We start from the raw sequence: 23,601 nt of genomic DNA on the forward strand, positions 1-23,601 counted from the left end.
ACTGCTGTTTAAGCTCCCATACTCTCACATAGTCATGCTCTGCAGCCTCCCCGACTACACATGGGCCTCCCTCAAGAGTAGCCTACACGTTGCCGTGAGCCTCTTTAAGACACTGAAAATATAGGACATTGTTATGTTATGTTATCACAACTTATTAAGTGCTTGTCTACTCTAGGGTGTCTTGGAGGACCACTGGCTTGCCATACATGGCACACCAACTTTAGGTTCGGCTGCATCATCTAAAAAGCCATTAGACTGGCACATGGCCTGTCTGACTGACCATCATTGGTGACTCAGCACACCTACATCGAGGACCCTATATTGAATAACAGAAAGTGCAATGAAGCATAAAACCTAGGTAAATGTAATTTCCCTTTATTTGCCAAGGGTCTGAATGACATCTCTGTATCCATTAGGTCCACCTCTACCCTTCTTCAATATAAGAAAGAGCTAAAGACACTCGTCTTTAAAGAACAGTACTTTGTGATGCAAGAAATAAAATACCTAATATCCAGAACCTAGCCACCGTTCCCTACCTAGAATTACTCTTTGGTTGCATGTCTGCCTTTGACCTTAAGGAAAGAAGTCAATTGCCTTTTGGATGGGACTGAGCTATAAAATTACCACACACATGAACACACAAACTGCTGGAGGAAATGCAAGGAACCATTGGGGAATTCCTTCTTCTCCCTATTCCAGTGACCGCCCGACTTTAGTTTTTGATTAAATTGGTGTCCCAGAAATGACAACGTGCGAGGATGAAAACAAATACTGATGCCATTTGCTATGCCTACACTTCCCCAAACATGAAAAACTTTTGCAGTTGCTATTTGCACAATTATGGGATTTGTGACTGCTACATCAACGGCACACTGTAAATCAGAATGTCTTTGGACTCAATGTGCAATTTGCAACTCATTCTGATTCAGAATAAGGAGTACGCAAGGGATGGTCTTCTCCCACTCTTCTTCCACATCGCAATGCATTGTGTACAAATGGCATACAACTGCAATTGTTGTTGCAAAGCATTGGGTGGATACAGACACCAGGAAAAGTGCTATCCATTTACAACGTCAAAGCGGCCCACATGGGAATATGGGGGAGCACATACCGCTCCAATAAGTGACAAAGAGTTCTACTCCTTGTGTGCCCCATAGCTTGAAATGTGGTTCAGTGATGAAAGTTGCTCTGGGAGATGGTGTGTGAATTCTCTATCCATGCCTGCTAAGATGAATGTTTCATCAAACTTTTATCTATAGGTCAGTATCATAACATCATGGCCTTTATGCAGCAATCCCTAGAACTAAAACATCCCTCCTGGCTATGCATTACATTAAAGTAATGTAGCATCAGAATCCAGAACAGACGAAAGACGTACTCATGGTGAGATGGAGACAATGAAGCTCTATGACAATGAAGGTAAGGGGCTCGCTATTGCCTCAGCGATCCCTCATTACAAGAACATTCATGTGTGTTCTAATACCAAAATAGATGCCTCATCATAAACAAAGCCCTCACAATTCAGTCTCAGTTGTTCTGTGGCTAACAAATTTTGCACTTGAATCAAAAATTAAGGGCCTGATTTAGATTTGGGGAGGGGTTGCTCCATCACAATGGTGACGGATATCACATCCGCCAAAATATAAATCCCATAGGACATAATGCATTATGATGGGGGAACCCGCCTATGAAATCTGAATAAGGCCCTCAGTGTTTTTAGGAGGAATAAGGATCCTGCTGTTTTCTGTCCTCAGCTTGCTGTCCATAAAAAGGTCCAAAAAAACATTTGTGGGTGGGGAGGAAACTGTTTTTTTCAAAAGTGTAGGCATCATACCTCTCACCGGCTCGCTTGCTTTTGCCTGTAAACGGAGGCCATTTCTGTTTTTGCAATTTGATGCTGTAGTTAACTACATGGAAAGCCTGAAAGCTTGTAAGGAAAGGGAGCGTGTTCATGTGTCTACTAGCTGTCTGTGTACTCAGGGTCAGATCGGCAAGGCAGGTAGTCAGGCGTTGGCCCATCGGCCAGTGGCTAAATGTGGCTGTGTTTTTTGGGGCCTTTTTAACCGGCCCACAGCATGTCCTTTTCCTCATTCCTCTCCTGCCAGGCCATCACCCTGAGGCTATGATGGGCAGGGGAGGCGTTGAGTCTGCAGCCTCGCTGGCAGCCAGGTGCTGCTCTGGCCCTTGGGCCATTCTCACCTCTGCCCCCCCCTGTGGAGCCATCTCTGCTCAGAAGCAGTGACTTTTCACCTACAACCCCCCAACCAATCTGGCTGGGCCATTACATTCAGGGCAAGGTGGGTGAGGAAGGTCGGAGAATGGAGGAAGGTTGGAGTATGGGGGAGTGGGAATGGAGTTCAAGTCAGAGCTGCCGACTTTCAAACTGGGAACTATGTTCGATGAGTCCAGGCATCGGTTCAACATCCTGTCGTTCTGGGCAAATCACTCTGAGCTTTTAGTAAAACACAAATAATAATTCGATCTTATGTAATGCAACTAATCAATCTCTCAGGTGCCCGTGGACTGCATTCATGCCATATAAAACTTCAAAAAATAAATAGCCTGCAAAAAGACCAGGTTTTAAGATTCTGTAAAGACCAGGGCAAGATAACTAAAGAGGGCTCTTTATATAAAACATCTGCATGTCTTTATAAGATGGATTGTATGCCTTTGTTTAGTTTGAATATTAGTCATAAGGCAGCTTTAGAATGCATCTTCAAGTGCTTCTGCCTTATGTCTTCTGTTTAAAGTACACAATGATCAGAGAAAAAAAATTCCAGCCTTGGGTTCTTTTCTTTATTTTCCTACGATGTCGTCAGGTGGCAACCCTAGACTCATCAGGACTTGTTGCTCTTCAGCCGCTTTTTTCACCTCTTCCACCCGGCCTAAATACTGTGCTTCTAGTTTACACCAATATTGCTTGCTCTATAAGCTTTAAGGTGCTTCTTTTTAAAATCATTTCTCTAAAAATTATTCCAGTTACACTAAGCATATAGGGCCTCATTACAACCCTGGCGGCCAGCGGTAAGCTGGCTGTAACACTGCCAACATGCTGGCGGTGTTCCACCAGCTATTATGACTGTGGCGCAATAGTCACGGCCATACCGCCGGCCCCTCCACTATACCGCCAGGGTTTCGCCTGGCTGTCATAATTCCCAGGGCAGATTATGAGTCCCCGACCGCCAGCCTGGCCACGGCGGTAAACACCGCCATGGAAAGGCTGGCAGTAAGGGGGACTTGGGGTGCCCCTGGGGGCCCTTGCACTGCCAATGCACTTGGCATGGACAGTGCAGGGCCCCCCAGGCAATTTCGGGCAGTGAAATGCCTGACGGGTGCTACTGCACCTGCTGCACATCAGCATTGCCGCCGGCTCTATTACGAGCCAGCAGCAATGTAAATGTGACTTTTCCGCTGGGCCAGCGGACAGTAACACTGTTACCGTTCGCTGGCCCAGCGGAAAAGTCGAAATAGGGAGCCAGAAATACCGCCAGCACTGGCGGTATTCTGTCTCCCACTGCCTCAGCGGTCTTCTGAGAAGGACACGAGGTTGTAATGAGGACCATAGTGTTTCATGAAAGGGCGCTGTCCAGGAATGCGAGTCACTTTTGTTTCCACAGCCTAGTCTAATTATGATCCCAATCGGATCCTGGGTGTGTTATCATCTACATGAGCAAAAAGGAACTTTCTGCCTGAGCTTATGTTCAATCATATGGAGTTTCGTTGTATTACTTCACATGGAACACCATCAAGTTGGTATTATCCCATACTATCCCATAGTAGAGGTGTGAATAAAGGATATTGGTAAAAGAATTACTGCATGTTTAGGCCCTTCAAAGAAGATATTGAAAGGCCCTGACAGTGATGACAGCTCCACAACTGGTACCAATAGTGCCTGAACTGTATACCTCATATTTGTAGATACTGTTTGCGGCATCGCAGAGATGCACAGTGCCATCAATCAGTTATATTTCTGTTACAGAAATTGGAAAACTCCATTCAGAACGGGACTTGTTAGAGGGAAAGGCTTGAAATCCTTGCCTGAAAAGTTGCACTGCAACCACTTCTAAAGAACCCCAAAGGCAGTGCAAGGAATAAAGAAAAGCACTTTTACAGACCTCCAATAGTTACTGTTGCACTTCCTATTAAGTGTATAAAATTTTGTATCTTTGTGGTTTAACCAAACCATCCAGACTTGGAGCTCCAGCAAGACGTGTCAGGTTCACTTTCCTGAACTTTGCACAATAAAACTTGTTCCATAAACTAAATCATAAATTGGACGAATGTCTCCAACAAACTGATTTGGGGGACAAGAAAATACCACTGGTAAAGTCCTCAGCACCTCTGGTGAAGGGCACATCTTAACAGGGCCTGTATATTAATCGAAGGCAGAGCCTTGCTAATTTAGATTGTCATGCTGTTGGTGGAGAAGAGGGCAGAGGGATTATAAAGCTATAAGCAAAGATGAGAACCTCCACTATTCACTTCTAGCCTACATCTCAAATCTGAAATTATTTTCCACCTCTGCAGGAAAATTAAGACCTCTCCCTGCACCTCTGTGTCATGCAGGTTGGCAATTAAGAGCAACGCTTAGACCCTGGTGAACAGTCTGTTGGTCTGCAAATGGGACAGATGTCATGATCCATGCAACTCTAGTGGAGCACTATCTGGGCTTTTTGAGATCCTCGCCTGCCTGGGAGGGATATCGGTATTGTAAAGGGAGTGACCACTCCAGCTACTCCCTCTCTAGCACTGAGGTTTAGCTGAGAGAGTACCATGCTTTAAGTGCTTGCTCAGAAAACCTTCTTCTTCAGAGACAACAAACTCCCAAAGTATGGTTTCATAAATGCCCCTGATCCACAAGGAGTTTTACCGTTGCAGGTCAGGGATTCCTACGCATGGAGGTTGTTGCGGCCTCATTAGGGCAAGATTACTATTACAGTTATCAGGTGGCCCCTTGACAGATGGACCCTTGGGTCAAAACCATAAACCAGCAAAGCCAGCAGAATCTCCACCAGTGTAAATCTAGAGCTTATCCTGACTTCAAAGAAGTAGGGAACTGCAAATTTGGTTGGGAGGCAGCACCAATCATTTACAGTTATGCTCCCCTCCACTACACACTAAGGCCCTCATTACGTCCCTGGCGGACAGCGGTATTTTGGAGAAAGGCACTGCCAACAGGCTGGCGGTACTTTTCACAAAATATGACATTGGCGGTTTGGCCCAAGCCAAACCGCCAATGTACCACTCTGTCCGCCAGGGCGGTAACAGCCGCCGGGCTGGAAACTACAGGATAATTACCCCGCCTACCACCATGGTTTTCGTGGCAATCTTACCGCCACGAAAACCATGGCAGTAGGCACTATCAGTGCCAGGGAATTCCTTCCCTGACACTGATAGGGGTCTCCCCCGCCCCAGAGCCCTCCCCCATCTAACCCCCGACATACACGCACATTCACGCACCAACAAACACATGCATACACACACTCATACCCACATTCACGCACACATGCATACATTCATTCACACACACGTCAAAACACACTGACATACATTCTAGCACACACGCATTCACACCACACAACATACACTCACACCCATTCATGCACACACGCATTCCACACCCACATGCACACACACAATCACATACACACACTCCCCCACACACTCACACAACACCCCTCACCCCCCTCACCTGTCGGAGCACCGGACTTACCTGCTTGCAGGGGGTCCTCCGGCAGGAGACGGGACGCAGCGCTGTTGCCAGAAGCAGCGTACGCCAGCAGAACACCACCAGGCCATATCATGGATCATGATACGGTCTGCGGCAGTCTACTGGCGTGGTGCTGCTGCTGGCAGCAGCGACACCCTACCCCCGTCCGCCGCCATGACCGTAGCCGGAATTCGCCAGCATTGTGGCGGAATTCTGGCTACGGTCATAATATGGCAGACGGTAGGTAGCCGCGGCGACGGTGTTTTGGCGGTCATTACCGCCAATGTCTTAATAAGGGCCTGAATTAAGCTCTAATTTCTAAAAGAGGTTTTACTGTGATTGGTAAAATGATTGATCAACAGCTCTACTGTATCTGCCGGCACTCCTTCCATTCACTCATCATAACCAATGGGTAGGCCTTCATTACTGCAGATAAAGTTGTAGTCTGATAAAGTCTGGCCAATTTTAACCCTGCATTTTTGCTATGGCTGGATCTATCCCATAAGGAGGTCTGACCTATGGATGTGTCCATGCCATCCTTTAACAGCAGAGTGATGTTCTCAAGCACATGCTTTGGAAATCTCCCTTCATAAGAGATACCCACTGGGCTGGTATTTCTGTACGAGGATTAATTAGTCAGTGTCTGAGTCTAAGGAGGGAGAACCAACTGTCAACCTCAGAGTTACCTTATTGGTTATTGTCAGGAAGGCCCAGAGAACCCCATGTCAGAATTCAACCCAAACAGAACCTCCATCTTCACAATGTTTGTGGTCTTGAAACTTTCTGGACGCTTGTCAGAATAGATCTCGGCCATTCTTTTCTTACCAGTTTTTAAAATGTTGTCAGTGATTGCAGTTGGATGGAAATCAAGAAGTCTAGACCAGTTGTGTGGGGCCTGATGCAAAAGGCACTCACTTTGTGACTTACATGGGGCAGGACTTTGAGGTCTAGATTGATGCTGCACCCGCAGGAGGAGGCCAGAGGCTGATGCCATTTGTGTGATCATGCCACAAAGCTGCAGCGATGCCAAAGTTACAGCAATGTCAGAAGTTCTGGCTAGTGTGTCTGCACTTGTAAATATCTCCTGATAGCTTAGTTCGCGGTTAGAGTAGGACCCTTCCCACTCTTGTAAATACATTACATCAACCAAGTTTTTTTAAAGAAATCTTAGAAGTGGGGTGAATATGTCCCACCTTCAAAAGGCATTCTCATCCAGAAACATGCCAGGGGGAGTGGAACTCTGAAGGGAGGCACAAAGAAATAGGAAGTCCCTCAAATAAAGCATGAGATTACATAATTTAATGCCTGTTTTGAAAAGAAACAAACTATTACCCTTTTCCTCCACAGGAGTGGCACTATCAAGGGCTTCTGCTTCCTTTTCCTCGGCATCTGTTAGATCACCTTCTTCGTTCTTGGGCTCGTGCTCAGATAAATAACCTGCAAAGAAAAATGGTAAATGATTAATGACTGTGCACAAAGAGAAGCTGGCAAAAGATTAATGACTGTGCACAAACAGAAGCAGGCAAAGCAGTAACAATTGTGCTCAGAAAGAGGCTGGCATGCAGACAGTAAACATGGAGTTAAGAGTCTACAGAAGAGGGTAGAGCAAGGCTTGCCCAATTCATCTCAGTGGAAGAATGGACTCTCCTACATTTTACCCTGCCCCTATGTGTGACATGCCAGAAACACTTCTTACATTCCTGGACTTTTGCCAAACAGCTAACATTTTTGCTGTTTTAAGATATTTTTATGAGTGCAGATCTGTGTTCATTATCTTCTATGCAATGTCAAGTTGGCTAGTAATTGCAAAGTAAGCAGAACAAATGCACAATCTCACATATGTCCTTCAACGATTCCATCGGTCCACATTAAGGCTTTGAAAGCAATATACACTAAAGGAATAAAATTAAAAAGGTACTTACCAAGAGGACTGCAGATCAGTATACAAAATATTGACTCTGCTCTGCTGCACTACCTGCAGGCTATCTCCCACATTTAAGTTTTGACACTGGTGTGGCTGCACTTTTTTCACTGAAAGGGCTTCCAATAACACAGATACAGCCCTTTCAGTACTATGCCTTTAACTGCTGTCAGTTGCCCCACAGTAAGGGTGTTCCCGAAAGCAGCATTGGCATGGAAGCTTTCCAGTGTTCTACCTCTAAATAAGTCAGCAGAAGTGTGAGGTTGGTGTACAGAGTAGCTATCAATTTTTGGCTGACTCACCGTTACCACCAATGCTGTGTTTGGTGTTCCCCATAACATGATCAAACTAGCTGTATGTCTAGACTGAGTTCATTCATGCTTTCCTGATAGTTGCACATCAGGAAGTCTACCTGTCCTTCTGTTCATTTGCTACGTCATATGGGCACTGGATTGACACAGCAATGTTATGTCACAGAAACCAGGACAATCCCTGAACTTCCTTCTGAAGGGTCATGGATTTCATCCTATCTTCTCAACGTAATTGAGTGATAATGATAATGTCAGACTACATTAGATGATCTCATTCAAAGAGACGGAAAGTCGGCTGGAAGGGCAAGCCACTTCCAATTCCATGTGTGTAGTAAAATTATTCCGCAAGTAGCCTACAAGCTAGTTTTTGTATTCCATGCCTGCATCCCCAAACTTTAAGGCAGGTATCCATCCTCATTTTCTCTTAGTACAGAGAAGGCTTTAAAGAGCAGCACATCCTCAAACACTTTGTAAATATCTATTTTGACCCAGCCCCCCCCCGAATTGTAAACAACATTTAAACAGTATTGTGCCTTTAAAACTATTGATATTTTCTTCAAGTTAGACAGAACCACAGGTGAAGAAACAGGTTTACTGTGATTTAAGGTGCTTTTCTGATACCTGGTGTTGGAGATGCTTCCATCACCAGTGTATCAGATAGGGACAGATGTGGAACACCTGCTACAACTCTTTAGCCAAATGAATCTTTTGCACATAAAGTGCTGCGTGCCACAGATAAAATGTAGAATCATGTATTTGTATGATCTTAAATTTGAAAATAGACCTTTGGAAGAGCTAATGTTGCCTATAGCCTCATAATTACAAGGTAGGGTCTACTGCTTGCAAAATAACCATCTTGATCTTTTCTTTTGAAGAAACTTGAGTAGTTGCCTTCAATCTACGAAAAGCCACTCTAGTAGTTTAGGCTAGCTTTTTCACCCATCAACTCCGTATCCATAAAATGGGAGGGAGTAGCACACTGCCTGGCATACCAGCACGTAATTCACAGATGTACTGTGGTAAATGCAGTGCATGATAACACTCACTTTAGCTGAAAGTCTTTAGTTTTCACCAGACTTGGTGCAGTCAATGTCTTGTATCTCTAGACATGTTTCACCATATTTGTTCTTCTTGAGTAAAGAGTATCTCTTTAGATTTTGGAGTGATTACAATGGTGCTGACAGTTTTCATAGGTTTCTGTACCACTTTCAGGGCACAGGTCCATCCCAATGAGCTTGTCTGCTCAATAACTCAGCAAGAAGCCAATGTTAAAAGGGGAAGGGATAACACTGCCTTACACACCACCACACAATTCGTCCAGATGCACTGTGGTAAACTCAGTGCATGATAACAGTACCCAACAGATTTATCACTACTAATGCATACCATATCAGGTTGCTCTAGTTTGAATAAACCAGAAGGTCCTATTCCAAAAGCTTATATAAAATTCTAGAATGTATTCAGTGATAAACGTGATGATTTCTTGCCTTCTCACATGGATTATGATTGTGCAATAGGACTGGATCAGAATGCCAATACCCTACATGTTAGATATACATTTGAACAAAAATAGCCCGTTAGAAGTTTCACACCACCAGTAAGTGCACCCATTTTCATCGTTCCCGAATGCAACGGGGATGTGAGACTCTGTGTGGATTATCAAGAATTGAATATTCTGTTAAGAATCAGTATCTTTATCATTGATTTAATTACTATTAAAGCAAGTCCACACTGGCAAGGATTTCACCAAGGTAGACTTGAGAAGAGCTTATAGTTTAGTCCAAATAAAAGCTGCGGACAAATCGAAACCTGACATTAATATGAATTATGGTCACTTGGAATGTTAGGTCATGCCTTTTGGACTATGCAACACACCAGACTTTCCAGCACTTGGTGAATGGTGCGTTTAGATACATTTTAGACATATTTGTATTGACGGCATTTACATTTTTTGTCAGACTTGAAGAACAAGTTACTTACCTTCGGTAATGCATTATCTGGTAAAGACTCTATCTAGCTGCAGATTCCTTACCTCTGAATTACCTGCACGAGCCGTCGGGTGGCGTCATTCAGATCCGTGTGCATCGTCCGGCTCCGCGTGGCTTCATCAGCGTCATTGGACCCGTCTGTGATGTCACGGTTACCTAAAAAGGCACCACCCCGGTGCGCATATGTCAGTTCTTTTATCGACAACACTTCCACGCCAGAAGCGTAGAGTCATGGATAGAACCAACATTTGTCTGTGAAAAACTAGGGCCCTGAAAAGGGTAAGCCCTAACCTCCTAGACATATCCGCAGAGCGGGGAGGCATGGCCGGGTGTAAGGAATCTGCAGTTAGATAAAGTCTCTACCAGTTAATCAGTTACCAAAGGTAAGTAACTTGTTCATTTGATAGAGACTTGTAGCTGCAGATTCCTTACCTTAGACTAGATACCCAAGCCATAACCTCCTGGCGGTGGGCTGCGGATACTACTCCTTACACTAAAAAGCCCTGTAGGACTGAACGGGCAAAGTAGTGTTTTGCAAAAGTGTGCAAAGACGCCCACGTTGCCGCCTGACAGATCTCCAGGACTGGTACGCCTTGAGCTAGCGCAGTGGTAGCAGCTTTGCCCCTGGTAAAATGAGCCCGCAAGCCCTCAGGAGGCTGCTTCCTGACCAATGCGTAGCATATCTTAAAGCAGAGACCGACCCAGCGCGCAATGGTTTGTTTCTGCACTGCCCGACCCTTCTTTGCTCCCACGTACCCCACAAAGAGTTGTTCATCCACCCGGAACTCTTTTGTGCAGTCAATGTAGAACGACAACCCTGTTTTGGGGTCCAGTCGATGGAATCACTCTGCTTCTTTAGAGGGATGCGGTGGAGCAAAGAAGGTATGCAGGGTGATGTTCTGACCCAGATGAAATGGGGTCACTACCTTGCGGAGGAAAGAGGCACATGTTCTGAGAACCACCTTGTCCGGATAGATAGTGAGATACGGTGGCTTTGATGACAGGGCTTGCATCTCACTCACCCTCCTGGCAGATGTTATTTGCCACTAAGAAGGCTGTCATTATGGTGAGCAGCCGGAGGGGAAAGTTATGCAGAGGCTCGAAAGAAGCACACATAAATGAAAGGACAAGATTTAAGTCCTATTGAGACATAATAAAGGGCACACTTATGTACAAGCCCTTTGAGGAATCTATGTATAATGGGAGATTTGAAAAGAGAAGGCTGATCAGGTAGCCAAAGAAATGCCGTGTGACAGGTTGGTGCAGTGAGGACAAGTAGTCAGTGGCAGTGGCACTGAGGGATTTTATTAGTTGTCTTTTTTTCATACAGTTCAGATTTTCCCAAATGGGTGTTTGAATGTCTCTTTAACCCCTTAGGTGCCCCGGACGAGGTGATCTCGTCCTCGGCGACAGTTCCCCGGTGCCGAGGACAAGACCACTTTGTCCTGCTATGGGCCCCCGGGGAGCGCTAGCGCTCCCCCTGATGGCCAGGCACCCCCCTCCCCTGGGCAGGGATGGAAGGGGAATCGCTTCCCCTTCCACCGCCCGCACCCCTGTGGCCTCTGATAACGTCAGCGCACAATCGCGCGCTGACCTCATCGGAGGCCTTCCCCTCCGCGCTGGGAGAAATGCAAAAGCATTTCTCCTCCGATCACGTGGAGGGGGCAGAGAAGCCTGAAAGGACTTTCAGGCTTCTCTGAGCATTTCTGCTGCCCGATCGCAAATGCCACTAGACACCAGGGAATTTATTTGAGTTTTGTTTACTTGATAAGGAGAGCAGCCCCTTGGGCAAGGGACGCATTCCAGGGGGGAAATTTGTTTCTGGCTGTTTCTGACCCCAGGGGGAGCAGAAACCCCCCTAGACACCAGGGATTTTTTTTGTGTTTGTTTTTGTGTGTTTTATTTGTGGGGAATGACCCCTTAGGCAAGGGTTGCTCCCCTGGGGGCAAAATATTTTGTAGGCCTTTTCTGCCCCCCTTGGGGGCAGCTCGACCTATTTTCATTAGGCCAATCCACTAGACCCCAGGGATTTTGTTTTTTTATTATATGTACACATATTGGGCAAGGGCCGCTCCACAGGGGGGCAAATCATTTTACGTCTGTTTCTGCCACCCCCGGGGCAGATCCGCCTAATATAATTAGGCCGGTCTGCCCCCAGAGGGGCAGAAACCCCCTAGACACCAGGTATTTTTTTTTTTTTTTTTTTTTTATATGTGGGGAGCGACCCCTTAGGCAAGGATCACTCCCCTGGGGGCAAAATTAATTCTAGGCCGTTTCTGCCCTCCTTGGGGGCAGATCGGCCTATTTCTATTAGGCTAATCTGCCCCCAAGGGGGCCAGAAACCACTAGACACCAGGCCTTTTTTTTTTGTCAGTTTCACTTGAGGGGAGCGACCCCTTAGGCAAGGATCACTCCCCTGGGGGCAAAATTAATTCTAGGCCGTTTCTGCCCTCCTTGGGGGCAGATCGGCCTATTTCTATTAGGCTAATCTGCCCCCAAGGGGGCCAGAAACCACTAGACACCAGGCATTTTTTTTTTGTCAGTTTCACTTGAGGGGAGCGACCCCTTAGGCAAGGGTCGCTACCCTGGGGGCAAAATTAGTTTTAGGACACTTCTGCCCCCCTGGGGGCAGATCTGCCTATTGTAATTAGTCTGATCTGCCCCGGGGGGGTGGGGCAGAAACCTCTAGGCACCAGGGAGTTTTTTCTTTTTTTCTTTTTTTATATGTGGGGAGCGACCCCTTAGGCAAGGGTCGCTACCCTGGGGGCAAAATTATCTTTGGGCCATTTCTGCCCCCCTTGGGGGCAGATTGGCCTATTTTTATTAGGCCAATCTGCCCCCGGGGGGGCAGAAACCACTAGACACCAGGGATTTTTTTTTTTGCAAAAATTTCACGCAAGGGGAGCGACCCCTTAGGCAAGGGTCATTCCCCTGGGGGGGCAAATTTATTTTAGGCCATTTCTGCCCCCCTTGGGGGCAGAGCTGCCTATTTTTATTAGGCAGATCTGCCTCCAAGGGGGGGGGCAGAATCCACTAGGCACCAAGGATTTTTTTTTTGTGCCAATTTCAGGCAAGGAGAGCGACCCCTTAGGCAAGGGTTGCTCCCCTTGGGGGGCCAATTTATTTTAGGCCATTTCTGCCCCGGGGGCAGAGCTGCCTATTTTTATTAGGCAGATCTGCCTCCAAGGGGGGGCAGAATCCACTAGGCACCAAGGATTTTTTTTTTTGTGCCAATTTCAGGCAAGGAGAGCGACCCCTTAGGCAAGGGTTGCTCCCCTTGGGGGGCCAATTTATTTTAGGTCATTTTTGCTCCCCTTGGGGGCAGATCGGCCTATTTCTATTAGGCCGATCTGCCCCCAGGGGCCAGAAACCACTTAGGCACCAGGGATTGGTGTGTGTGTTTTGTTTGGGGGGCAGCCCCTTGGGCAAGGGGAGCTCCCCATGGGGGCACATTACTGTTGGCTTATTTTTGGAAGGCCCATCTGCCCCCAAGGGGACAGTTAGCCCACCAGAGACCAGGAAAGATTTTTTTTCAAAATAAGAGGGTGGGGGTATGGCCATGCCCCCACATCAAATAAATGGGGCCAAAGTTGTTCTGGGACAATTACCCCCGATCCACATCCCGGGGGGCAGGAAGTCTACTAAATGCCAGGGAATAAAAAAATAAAATAGTGGGGTGTTGGCTACCAACCAGTATGGGCATGGTTATGCCCCCACCCCAACTGAAGGGGGTAACAGTCTTTCAGCGCTCCCCCGCACACTAAAACATCTTATCCCACGTCAAGCAAGTGGACATTTGATTATTTGGGGTTTTGGTTTTACATTTGGGCCATGAGAGCTTGGCTAACTCTCAAAATCGTCCCACTTGGAATGGTGAGGGCTGCATTTTTTGGACTTTGGGACGCTGTCATGTAGAAAAATCCAGCAGACCTAGACACATCTGAAAATTAAACATCTGGGTAAGTCCAGGGTGGTGTGCTTCACATGCACCCCACACCATTTTCCTACCCACAATGCCCTGAAAACCTCCAACTTTGCTAGAAATCACAAATTTTTCCCACATTTTCGTGATGGAACCTACCAGAATCTGCAGGAATCCACAAAATTCCTACCACCCAGCATTGTCTCATCTATACCGATAGAAATTCTGCCCCACTTGTCAGCATAAAAATGTTTTTTTCCAAACTGCCCTTTTGGACACGCTTTGGTTCCCCCTCAATTTTGACATGTTTTTGGCTCTTCCCTGTCACAGGCACTTGGCCCACCTACACAAGTGAGGTATCATTTTTACCGGGAGACTGAGGGGAACGTTGGGTGGTAGGAAATTTGTCCCTGTGCGGTGATCCCACACAGAAATGTGGGAAAAATTTGATTTTTTTGCTAAATTTGAGGTTTGCTGAGGATTCTGGGTAAGAAAACACTGGGGTATCCATGTAAGTCACACTCTCTGGACTCCGTAGGGTGTCTAGTTTTCAGAAATGTTTGGGTTTGGTAGGTTTCCCTTCATGGCTGCTGAGCCGAGGACCAAAAACGCAGGTGCCCCCCGCAAAAACAGGTAGTTTTGTATTTGATAATTTTGATGTGTACAGATAGTGTTTTGGGGCATTTCCTTTAGCTAACGCTGGGCCTACCCACACAAGTGAGGTACCATTCTTATCGGGAGACTTGGGGAAACGCTGGGTGGAAGGAAATTTGTGGATCCTCTCAGATTCCAGAACTTTCTGTCACCGAAATGTGAGAAAAAAGTGTTTTTGGGCCAAAGTTTGATGTTTGCAAAGAATTCTGGGTAACAGAACCTGGTGAGAGCCCCACAAGTCACCCCATCTTGGATTCCCCTAGGTGTCTAGTTTTCATAAATGTGCAGGTTTGGTAGGTTTCCCTAGGTGCTGGCTGAGCTGGAGGCCAAAATCTACAGCTAGGCACTTTGCAAAAAACACGTCAGTTTTCAATGTAAAATTGTGATGTGTCCATGTTGTGTTTTGGGGCATTTCCTGTCGCGGGCGCTAGGCCTACCCACACAAGTGAGGTACCATTTTTATCGGGAGACTTGGAGGAACGCTGGGTGGAAGGAAATGTGTGGCTCCTCTCAGATTCCAGAACTTTCTGTCACCGAAATGAGACGAAAAAGTGTTTTTTTGGCCATATTTTGAGGTTTGCAAAGGATTCTGGGTAACATAACCTGGTGAAAGCCCCACATGTCACCCCATCTTGGATTCCCCTACGTGTCTAGTTTTCAAAAATATGCAGGTTTGGTAGGTTTTCTTAGGTGCCGGCTGAGCTGGAGGCCAAAATCTACAGCTAGGCACTTTGCAAAAAACACGTCAGTTTTCAATGTAAAAATGTGATGTGTCCATGTTGTGTTTTGGGGCATTTCCTGTCGCGGGTGCAAGGCATACCCACACAAGTGAGGTACCATTTTTTATTGGTAGACTTGGGGGAGCGCTGGGTGGAAGGAAATTTGTGGCTCCTCTCAGATTCCAGAACTTTCTGTCACCGAAATGTGAGGAAAAAGTGTTTTTTTGGCCAGATTTTGAGGTTTGCAAAGGATTCTGGGTAAAAGAACCTGGAGAGAGCCCCACAAGTCACCCCATCTTGGATTCCCCTAGGTGTCTAGTTTTCAAAAATGTGCAGGTTTGGTAGGTTTCCCTAGGTGCCGGCTGAGCTAGAGGCCAAAATCCACAGCTACGCACTTTGCAAAAAACAGCACTGTTTTCTTTGGGAAAATGTGACGTGTCCACGTTGTGTTTTGGGGCATTTCCTGTCACGGGCGCTAGGCCTACCCACACATTGATGTACCATTTTTATCGGGAGACTTGGGGGAATGCTGGCTAGAAGGAAATTTATGGCTTCTCTCAGATTCCAGAACTTTCTGTCACCGAAATTTGACAAAAAAGTGTTTTTTTTGCCATATTTTGAGGTTTGCAAAGGATTCTGGGTAACAGAACCTGGTGAGAGCCCAACAAGTCACCCCATCTTGGATTCCCCTAGGTGTCTAGTTTTAAAAAATGTGCAGGTTTGGTAGGTTTACTTAGGTGCCGGCTGAGCTGGAGGCCAAAATCTACAGCTAGGCACTTTGCAAAAAACACGTCAGTTTTCAATGTAAAAACGTGATGTGTCCATGTTGTGTTTTGGGGCATTTCCTGTCGCGGGCACTAGGCCTACCCACACAAGTGAGGTACCATTTTTATCGGGAGACTTGGGGGATCATAGAATAGCAAAACAAGTGTTATTGCCCCTTGTCTTTCTCTACATGGTTTCCTTCCAAATATAAGACCGTGTGTAAAAAAGACGTCTATTTGAGAAATGCCCTGTAATTCACATGCTAGTATGGGCACCCCAGAATTCAGAGATGTGCAAATAACCACTGCTCCTCAACACCTTATCTTGTGCACATTTCGGAAATACAAAGGTTTTCTTGATACCTGTTTTTGACTCTTTATATTCCTGAAAATGAATTGCTGTATACCCGGTATAGAATGAAAACCCACTGCAAGGTGCAGCTCATTTATTGGCTCTGGGTACCTAGGGTTCTTGATCAACCTACAAGCCCTATATGTCCCCGCAACCAGAAATGTCCAGCAGACATAATGGTATATTGCTTTCAAAAATCTGACATTGCAGGAAAAAGTTACAGAGTAAAACGTAGAGAAAAATGGCTGTTTCTTTCACCTCAATTTCAATATTTTTTTATTTCAGTTGTTATTTTCTGTAGCAAACCCTTGTATGATCTACACAAGTTAGCCATTGCTGAATTCAGAATTTTGTCTACTTTTCAGAATTGTTTGGGTTTCTGATCCAGCATTTGTTTCACACCCATTTCTGTCACTGACTGGAAAGAGGCTGAAAGCACCAAAAAATCATAAAAATGAGGTATGTCCCAGTAAAATGCCAACATTGTGTTGAAAAATGTGTTTTTCTGATTCAAGTCTGCCTGTTCCTGAAAGCTGGGAAGCTGGTCATTTTAGCACTGCAAACCCTTTGATGATGCCATTTTCAGGGAAAAAACCACAAGCCTTATTCTGCAGCCCTTTCTTCCCGTTTAAAAAAAAATAAAACGAATTGTTCACTGTATTTTGGCTATTTTCTTCGCCTTCTTCAGGGGAACCCACAAAGTCTGGGTACCTCTAGAATCCCTAGGATGTTGGAAAAAAAGGATGCAAATTTGGCGTGGGTAGCTTATGTGGACAAAAAGTTATGAGGGCCTAAGCGTGCCCTGCCCCAAATATCCAAAAAAAGGCCTGGTACCTGAGGGGGAAAAGGCCTGGCAGCGAAGGGGTTAATCATCTCTCCGTCTTCTTGTGACAGGGCTCCCGGGAGGCGCATGGGGGAACAAAAAGGAGAGAAATACAGGTAAGTGTTTTGATATTTGGCAATGTTCCTACTTCTTTCCTATCGTTATTCTCTTTTCTCTTTCTGTTTTTCCGTCTTTCTCCGTCTTTTCTGTATCTCTGTCCCTTCTTCTCCTTTCCTGTGCCCTGTTCTGTCGATCTCCTCTTTTCTTTTCTCTCTTTGCTTGTTGCTCGTTTGTGGGGCACTTTGGGGTTCTTCCTTTCTTTAGCTATCTGGGTTTTCCCTTCCTTTATACCTTCTCCTTGCTTTTCTTAGGCTTACGATAGGGCTGCTTTTCCTCCCTGTCTTCTCTGTATCTCGAGCGGCCCCTCCCGTTTCCTGCCTCTCTTCCCTTAATCTGCTGGGTTGCCTGTCAATATCTTGCTACCAGGTACTCGGGTTTTGTGCGTCCCACCTCTATTAACCCCAGTATATATAAAGGGAAAATTGCAATAAACCAAAATAAAACAACAAATTTGCTCTCGGGTTCTTTCTGTTTCCCGCACCGCCCTAGCCTCCCCTTCACTCTTCCCTCCCCACCCTCCTTGTAGTCAAATACATGCACCTGCAGTGGCCATGCTTTCCTTCAATCGTGGCCGGGGCTTGCGCAGGGTGCTCCCCGCGTATCAGAGTCGACGTGCAAGTCTTCAGGTTGCTCCTCCGTCGTCAGGAAGTCTCAATCGCCTCCGGTGACACTCCTCTGCTCCTTCTCCCTGCCTTCCTCTCCATCGCCGCCGGCTATTCCCGGGTCCTCCCTTTTGTGCCAGCAAAAGGCGTGCACCGACTGCTCCTGGCCTTCTACACCCGGAAGAGCAACAGGATTGGTCGGTGTTTCGTGCTCTCCCGGGTCAGAAGAGGTAGTGTCAGTTTCCTCTCAACACAACGGGTCTGCTTGCCGTAGCAGCAGGCTGTCACATGCCGATAAGGCAGAAAGATAGCCCTTGAGAGTCCCCAAGGCAGAACCCTGCTGGGCTAGAGAAAGAATGAAGAGAAGAATATCAGAAAGAGAAGCTGTACAATATTATACAAAGCTTTTCCAACAGCAAGCGTTTACCATTTTAGGCGAGGGACGCCAGGCTGGCAAAATAACTTTACAGACTTCGGGAGGAAGGTCAAAAGCCATCAATGGCGGCTGCTCAATCTCCACGCATAAAGGTTCGGGTGGAGAACATTCCCCTGCTGCTGCGACAGAAGATGCTCTCGAAGGGGCAACCTGATCGGAAGACTGATGCTCATTTTGGGTAGCTCGGGATACCAGACTCTCTGTGCCCAATCCGGAGCCACTAGGATTACTAGGGCCCAGTCGTTCTTGATCTTCTTGAGAACTCTGGGCAGAAGTGGTATGGGTAGAAAAGCGTATAGGAGGCCTGAATTCCACTCGCGATGAAAAGCATTGCCGAGTGATTGCCACCTTGAAAACTCCAACGTGCAATACTGCTGACATTGCACGTTCGCTGCGGAGGCAAAGAGATCTAACCAAGGCTCTCCCCACTGCTGAAAGAGTCCTTGCGCCACCTCCAGATGGAAATACCACTCGTGATCCGCTAGGCATCGATGGCTGAGTTCGTCAGCCCTGGCATTCAGAGAACCTGCTGGGTGTTGAACCACCGGGGTTATACCCTGCTGTTACATCCATGTCCAGAGACACAAAACCTCTTGACAAAGGGCCCATGACCCCACACCGCCCTGCTTGTTGCAGTACCACATTGCGGTGGTGTTGTCTGTAAACACCTGCACTACCTTCCCTTTCACAAGAGGAAGAAATGCTTCCAATGCTAGCCGGATCGCCCGAAGCTCCAATAAGTTGATATGGAGCCTGGATTCCACCGGAGACCAGAAGCCCCTGATCTACGCCTCTCCCAGGTGGCGTCCCCATCCCAGAAGTGACGCATCTGTCACTACTGTGAGATCTGGTTGGGGAAGGAAGAGGAGTCTGCCTTTGACCCAATCGCAGTTCACTAACCACCACTGCAGGTCTTTTGCAGTTCCCTCTGAAATCTGAACCGTGTCGGTAGGATTTCCCTGATGCTGTGCCCACTGGAACTCCGGGTCCTATTGCAGAGCCCTCATATGCCATCTGGCATGCTTGACTAACTGGATGCAGGAAGCCATGAGTCCCAACAGCCTCAGAGTACGTCGCACCGAAATCCGGGACAGAGGCCGAAACATTGGTATCATTACCTGAATATCCTGGACTTGCTGCTCGGGAGGAAAAACCCGAAACTACACTTTGTCCAGAACAGCTCCAATGAAAGGGAGCTTCTGAGAGGGAGTCAGGTGTGACTTCGGCACGTTTATAGTGAACGCCAGCAAATGCAGGAGGTCCGCCGTAGTCTGAAGGTGGTTGGCGAGAGCCTGGGGTGTAGTAGCCTTTAACAGCCAGTTTTCGAGGTAGGGGAAGACTGAAATCCCTAACCTGTGCAGATGAGCTGCCACCAGTGCCATCACCTTGGTGAACACCCAAGGGGCAATGATGAGACCGAAGGGGAGCACGGTTAACTGAAAGTGCTCGTGGCCCACCTTGAACCTCAAGTAACTCCTGTGGGCGGGCAGGATTGGGAAGTGAAAATACGCATCCTTCAAGTCCAATGCTACCATCCAGTCTCCTTGGTCTAGGGCAGACAAGACCTGAGCAAGAGTGAGCATCTTGAATTTCTCCTTTTTGAGGAAGAGACTGACGTCCCTTAAATTCAAGATAGGGAGAAGACGCTTGTTCTTTTTTGGAATCAGAAAGTAGTGGGAAAAACAACCACTGCCTACTTCTGACATCGGGACCCTTTCTAAGACTCCCTTGGCCAAGAGAGATGTAACTTCTTTGTGGATCAAGATTAAATGATCCTCCATCAGCTGTTTTTTCAATGGAGGGATAGAGGGAGGGAAAGACTAGAAGGGGAGAGAATAGCCCTCCCATATGATCTGCAAGACCCATTTGTCCGATGTTATGGACCACCAGTGTGGGAGATTAAATTGAATCATCCCTTCAACTAGACGGGCATGGTCTTGCAGAACCATACTAGGAGGGCTTGGATGTTGCAGAAGAGTGGGGCTGGGTGGTGGCCGAGCTCTGGCTAGAACCTCTGGGTCTGAAAGTACCACGACCTCGTCCTCACAATGGATACTGTGAAGCCAGAGGATAGTGGCTAACCTATGGTTGGCGTGGTACTGTGCCCCTCCCGAAGCCTCGAAGGGAGCGATAGGCAGACTGCTGGTGAACGGGCACTGAGAGGCCCAAGGATCTGGCCATAGCACGAGAGTCCTTGAACCGCTCAGGGGCAGAGTCTGCCTTCTCACCAAAAAGGCGTGAGCCATCGAAAGGCATGTCCATCAAATTCACTTGGACATCCCCTGAAAAGCCAGTGGTACGCAGCCAGGCGTAGGGTCGGAGGGCCACTGTCAAAGAAATTGCCCTGCCCAGCGAGTCAGTCGTGTCCTAGCCACACCGAATGGTAAACCTGGCTGCATCTCTCCCATTCTTGACAGCTTGGGTGAGAGTGTCCCTTGTCCCCTCCGGGACGTGGGGCAGCACCTGTGCCACCATATCCCATAAAGTATGGAACAAAACGTCCGAATAGACAAGAGGTGTTTACCGACTTCAATGCCATGCTAGAGGAAGAAAACATCTTCTTCCCAAGTTGGTCCAGCCTCTTGGATTCCCTATCCAGGGGAGCGGTAGGGAAGGCACCACAGGATGTGGAGGCTTGGACCACCAAGCTGTCTGGGGTGGGGTGTTCGGTGAGGATACTGGCGTCGTTAGGAGCTGTTCGATGGCAGCAGCCAATTGTCCTGTTCACACAGGCCCCTGTGCTGGGTTTCGACCACGTCCCCAGTAGGACATCTGTAAGGGCTTAATTAAAGTGTAACATCAGCTCTGATGTAGCAAACCCTGGCTGAAGCACCTCTGTCAGGAGTTTAGTCCTGACTACCACCGTAGGGAAGTCTAGGTCCAAGACCTCAGCTGCCCTACGTACCACCATAGCATACGCTGCTCCCTCCTCCGTAGCCACAGAAGGATGTGAGAGCATACCAGCATCTGAAGAAGTATCCAGTTCACTAGCTTCCCCTAGATCCTCATACCAGTCCTGCTCCATACCATACTCAAGGGTCTTCAGATCACCTCCCACTCCTCACCTGTGCCTGGATGTTCATAATAAGCCCCAGGCACTGATCAGGGCCTAATCGGCGACATCGAAGTCAGAATCGGCGTCGTATGACGTCGTTCTGGCTCCGGATCATCTGGAATGAGGATAGGGCTTCCACCACCAGTGGGCGCCGATGGTGGAGGGAGCATTGACGTCGGGCCTGTCGCCCGGGGAGGCCGACTGTGAGACACCGGTGCCGGTCCTGGAGTCCACAACAGCGCTGAGGACGAAGCCTCTGGCGTCGAACCCGATGGGCCCCTTTTGACCCCGCTGGGTGCGAAGACCCACCCACAGGGTCAGCCCACTCAAAATGAGACTCCCGGAAAGGGGGGGGGGGACACGCAACGGCTCCGCAGAACCATGCTTGGAACATCGATGTTCCTGAGATGCCTCGTCAGCCGACCGCTTGGACTTCTTCTTCTTCTTGTGCCTCTTCTCCGAGTGCCCAGAGGACCTTGAGTAGGGCGAAGAGGACTTGAGCGGGACCGTGACCTTCGAGGAGTCGCGCCAACCGAAGTCAACTGCGGGGCCGCCTTGAGCTTTTGAGTCTTCATTTGCCCTGGGGCTACAACGTCTCCGAAAGATCCTTTTGATCGAAGCTATGCATCCATTAGCTTTCTTCTTGTGTATGTTAACTGCCATTCATCAGAACTGCACCATATACAATAAGGAGCTACTAGCAATTAAAGAAACCATTGCTCACTGGTGTCATCAGCTGGAGGAAGCTTTGCAAGTAATGACTGTATGGACTTACCACATAAAGGTAGGATTTCTAAAGTTTATGAAATGGACAAATTCCAGGAAGGGTGGTGTATGCTGTTCTGTTTGAAATTTCAGTATCTTATCACTTACAGACCAGTGAAAAGACATGGAAAAACTGACACTGACAATTTGAACCTGAAAGCACCCAAAAATAAATACCCCTCACTGTGCTAGAATCCCTGTGAGACTATGGCAGACCAACCTATGGAATATGGAGTGCCTAAAAGTCGAGCAATGGGGTGTCCAGGTCCTGAATAGAAGCAGTGTTTTATGAACAATTCACTTCCTTTAAGAAGGTGCCTGGTAACGTCTTGTATTGTATTGGCTCCTTCACTGTTGCTATAATTCTTTCATAAACCATTCACTCTTCATGTTTGTTTTTTTCTAATTTTTTTGGCTCCTTTAGTTTCCTGTCTTATGCCTCAATTTTAGCATGCCTACGTATTACAATTTGGCTTCATTTGGTGTGTTTTGCTTCTTGCTTCCTGTTTCCAGGATTCCTTCAACATTCCTAATGCCGCTGTCTTCCTTCACAATGACTTAGCATAACAAATCGGTTACACCAATTTAGTCCACCAGTATTTTTTGCATATGCTGTCCTTTTTCCTATTTTTGTTTTTACTTTTTACTGTGAATGAGACTAACTACCTGAATCTCACTCATAGTAACTATACTGAGCATTCTAACCAATGGTGTCTGCATTTTATAATATTGTTACTGCTGTGCAACCTGGGTAAGAGGAACTGGTCTGGTTACATGTGAACACGTGTACACGGCCTGTCCATATGAGAGTCCCTCATCCGAAGCCCAGAACCTCCACACAGGTAACTTGAGGTAGAAGAAACTCTCCAAAGACAGGAGCATGGGTCCCTTTCTCTGAACAGACTTCTGGGCTTGGGTGTTCCATCTCCCAGGGCCCGCAGCAATGAGATGCTGCAGAACCTGTTTGCCAGGTCAAGAGAAGAAAAAACGCCTGAACACTCCCACCGCACTGCGTCACGTGCCCAGGCCCATGACTGCGGGGAGGTGCAGCAGAAACACATGAGATATGCACAAACCAGCTCATGTGCCGGCAATCAATCCTGCCAGCCGGGCAGGGAGCTGGTGGGGTGGTGCGGCTGTGGTCTCTCTGCACTGCCCCCGACCTTTGTAGCACATGTTCCCGTGGGCCCCGGCATCGGGGACTAACAAGGAAAAAAGGAGACAATGGAAATACCATGGTGTTAGGCTGCAGAGTGAGAGCATAAAGTATCCATAAAAATAGGTGAAGGAGCACCCCATAATGTCCCCAAGGTGCCCACCACCTCACATGTTCCCTCCACTCACCTCCACATCCTGTAGACCACAACACCCTGTTTGCATACTTTTCTTCTTTGTGGTATTCCAAGGAGGGGCAGGGGCAACACCAATGTTATATGCAGGTGCTGTGAGGAGGCTGCCT

General features: G+C 47.3%; 1 protein-coding gene across 7 annotated transcripts in view; it reads right to left on the reverse strand.

The window, feature by feature from the left end:
- Nucleotides 1-23,601, reverse strand: part of NME9 (NME/NM23 family member 9) — a 466,976-nt gene that overhangs the window by 125,388 nt on the left and 317,987 nt on the right. For all 7 annotated transcript variants that reach the window (XM_069225744.1, XM_069225746.1, XM_069225745.1 and 4 more), the window contains one exon: nucleotides 7,043-7,147. In XM_069225744.1, the coding sequence (XP_069081845.1) occupies nucleotides 7,043-7,147 (105 nt within the window). The remainder of the gene's footprint in view (nucleotides 1-7,042; nucleotides 7,148-23,601) is intronic.

This window comes from Pleurodeles waltl, chromosome 3_1 (genome assembly GCF_031143425.1).
Source record: "Pleurodeles waltl isolate 20211129_DDA chromosome 3_1, aPleWal1.hap1.20221129, whole genome shotgun sequence".
Lineage (NCBI taxonomy): Eukaryota > Metazoa > Chordata > Amphibia > Caudata > Salamandridae > Pleurodeles > Pleurodeles waltl.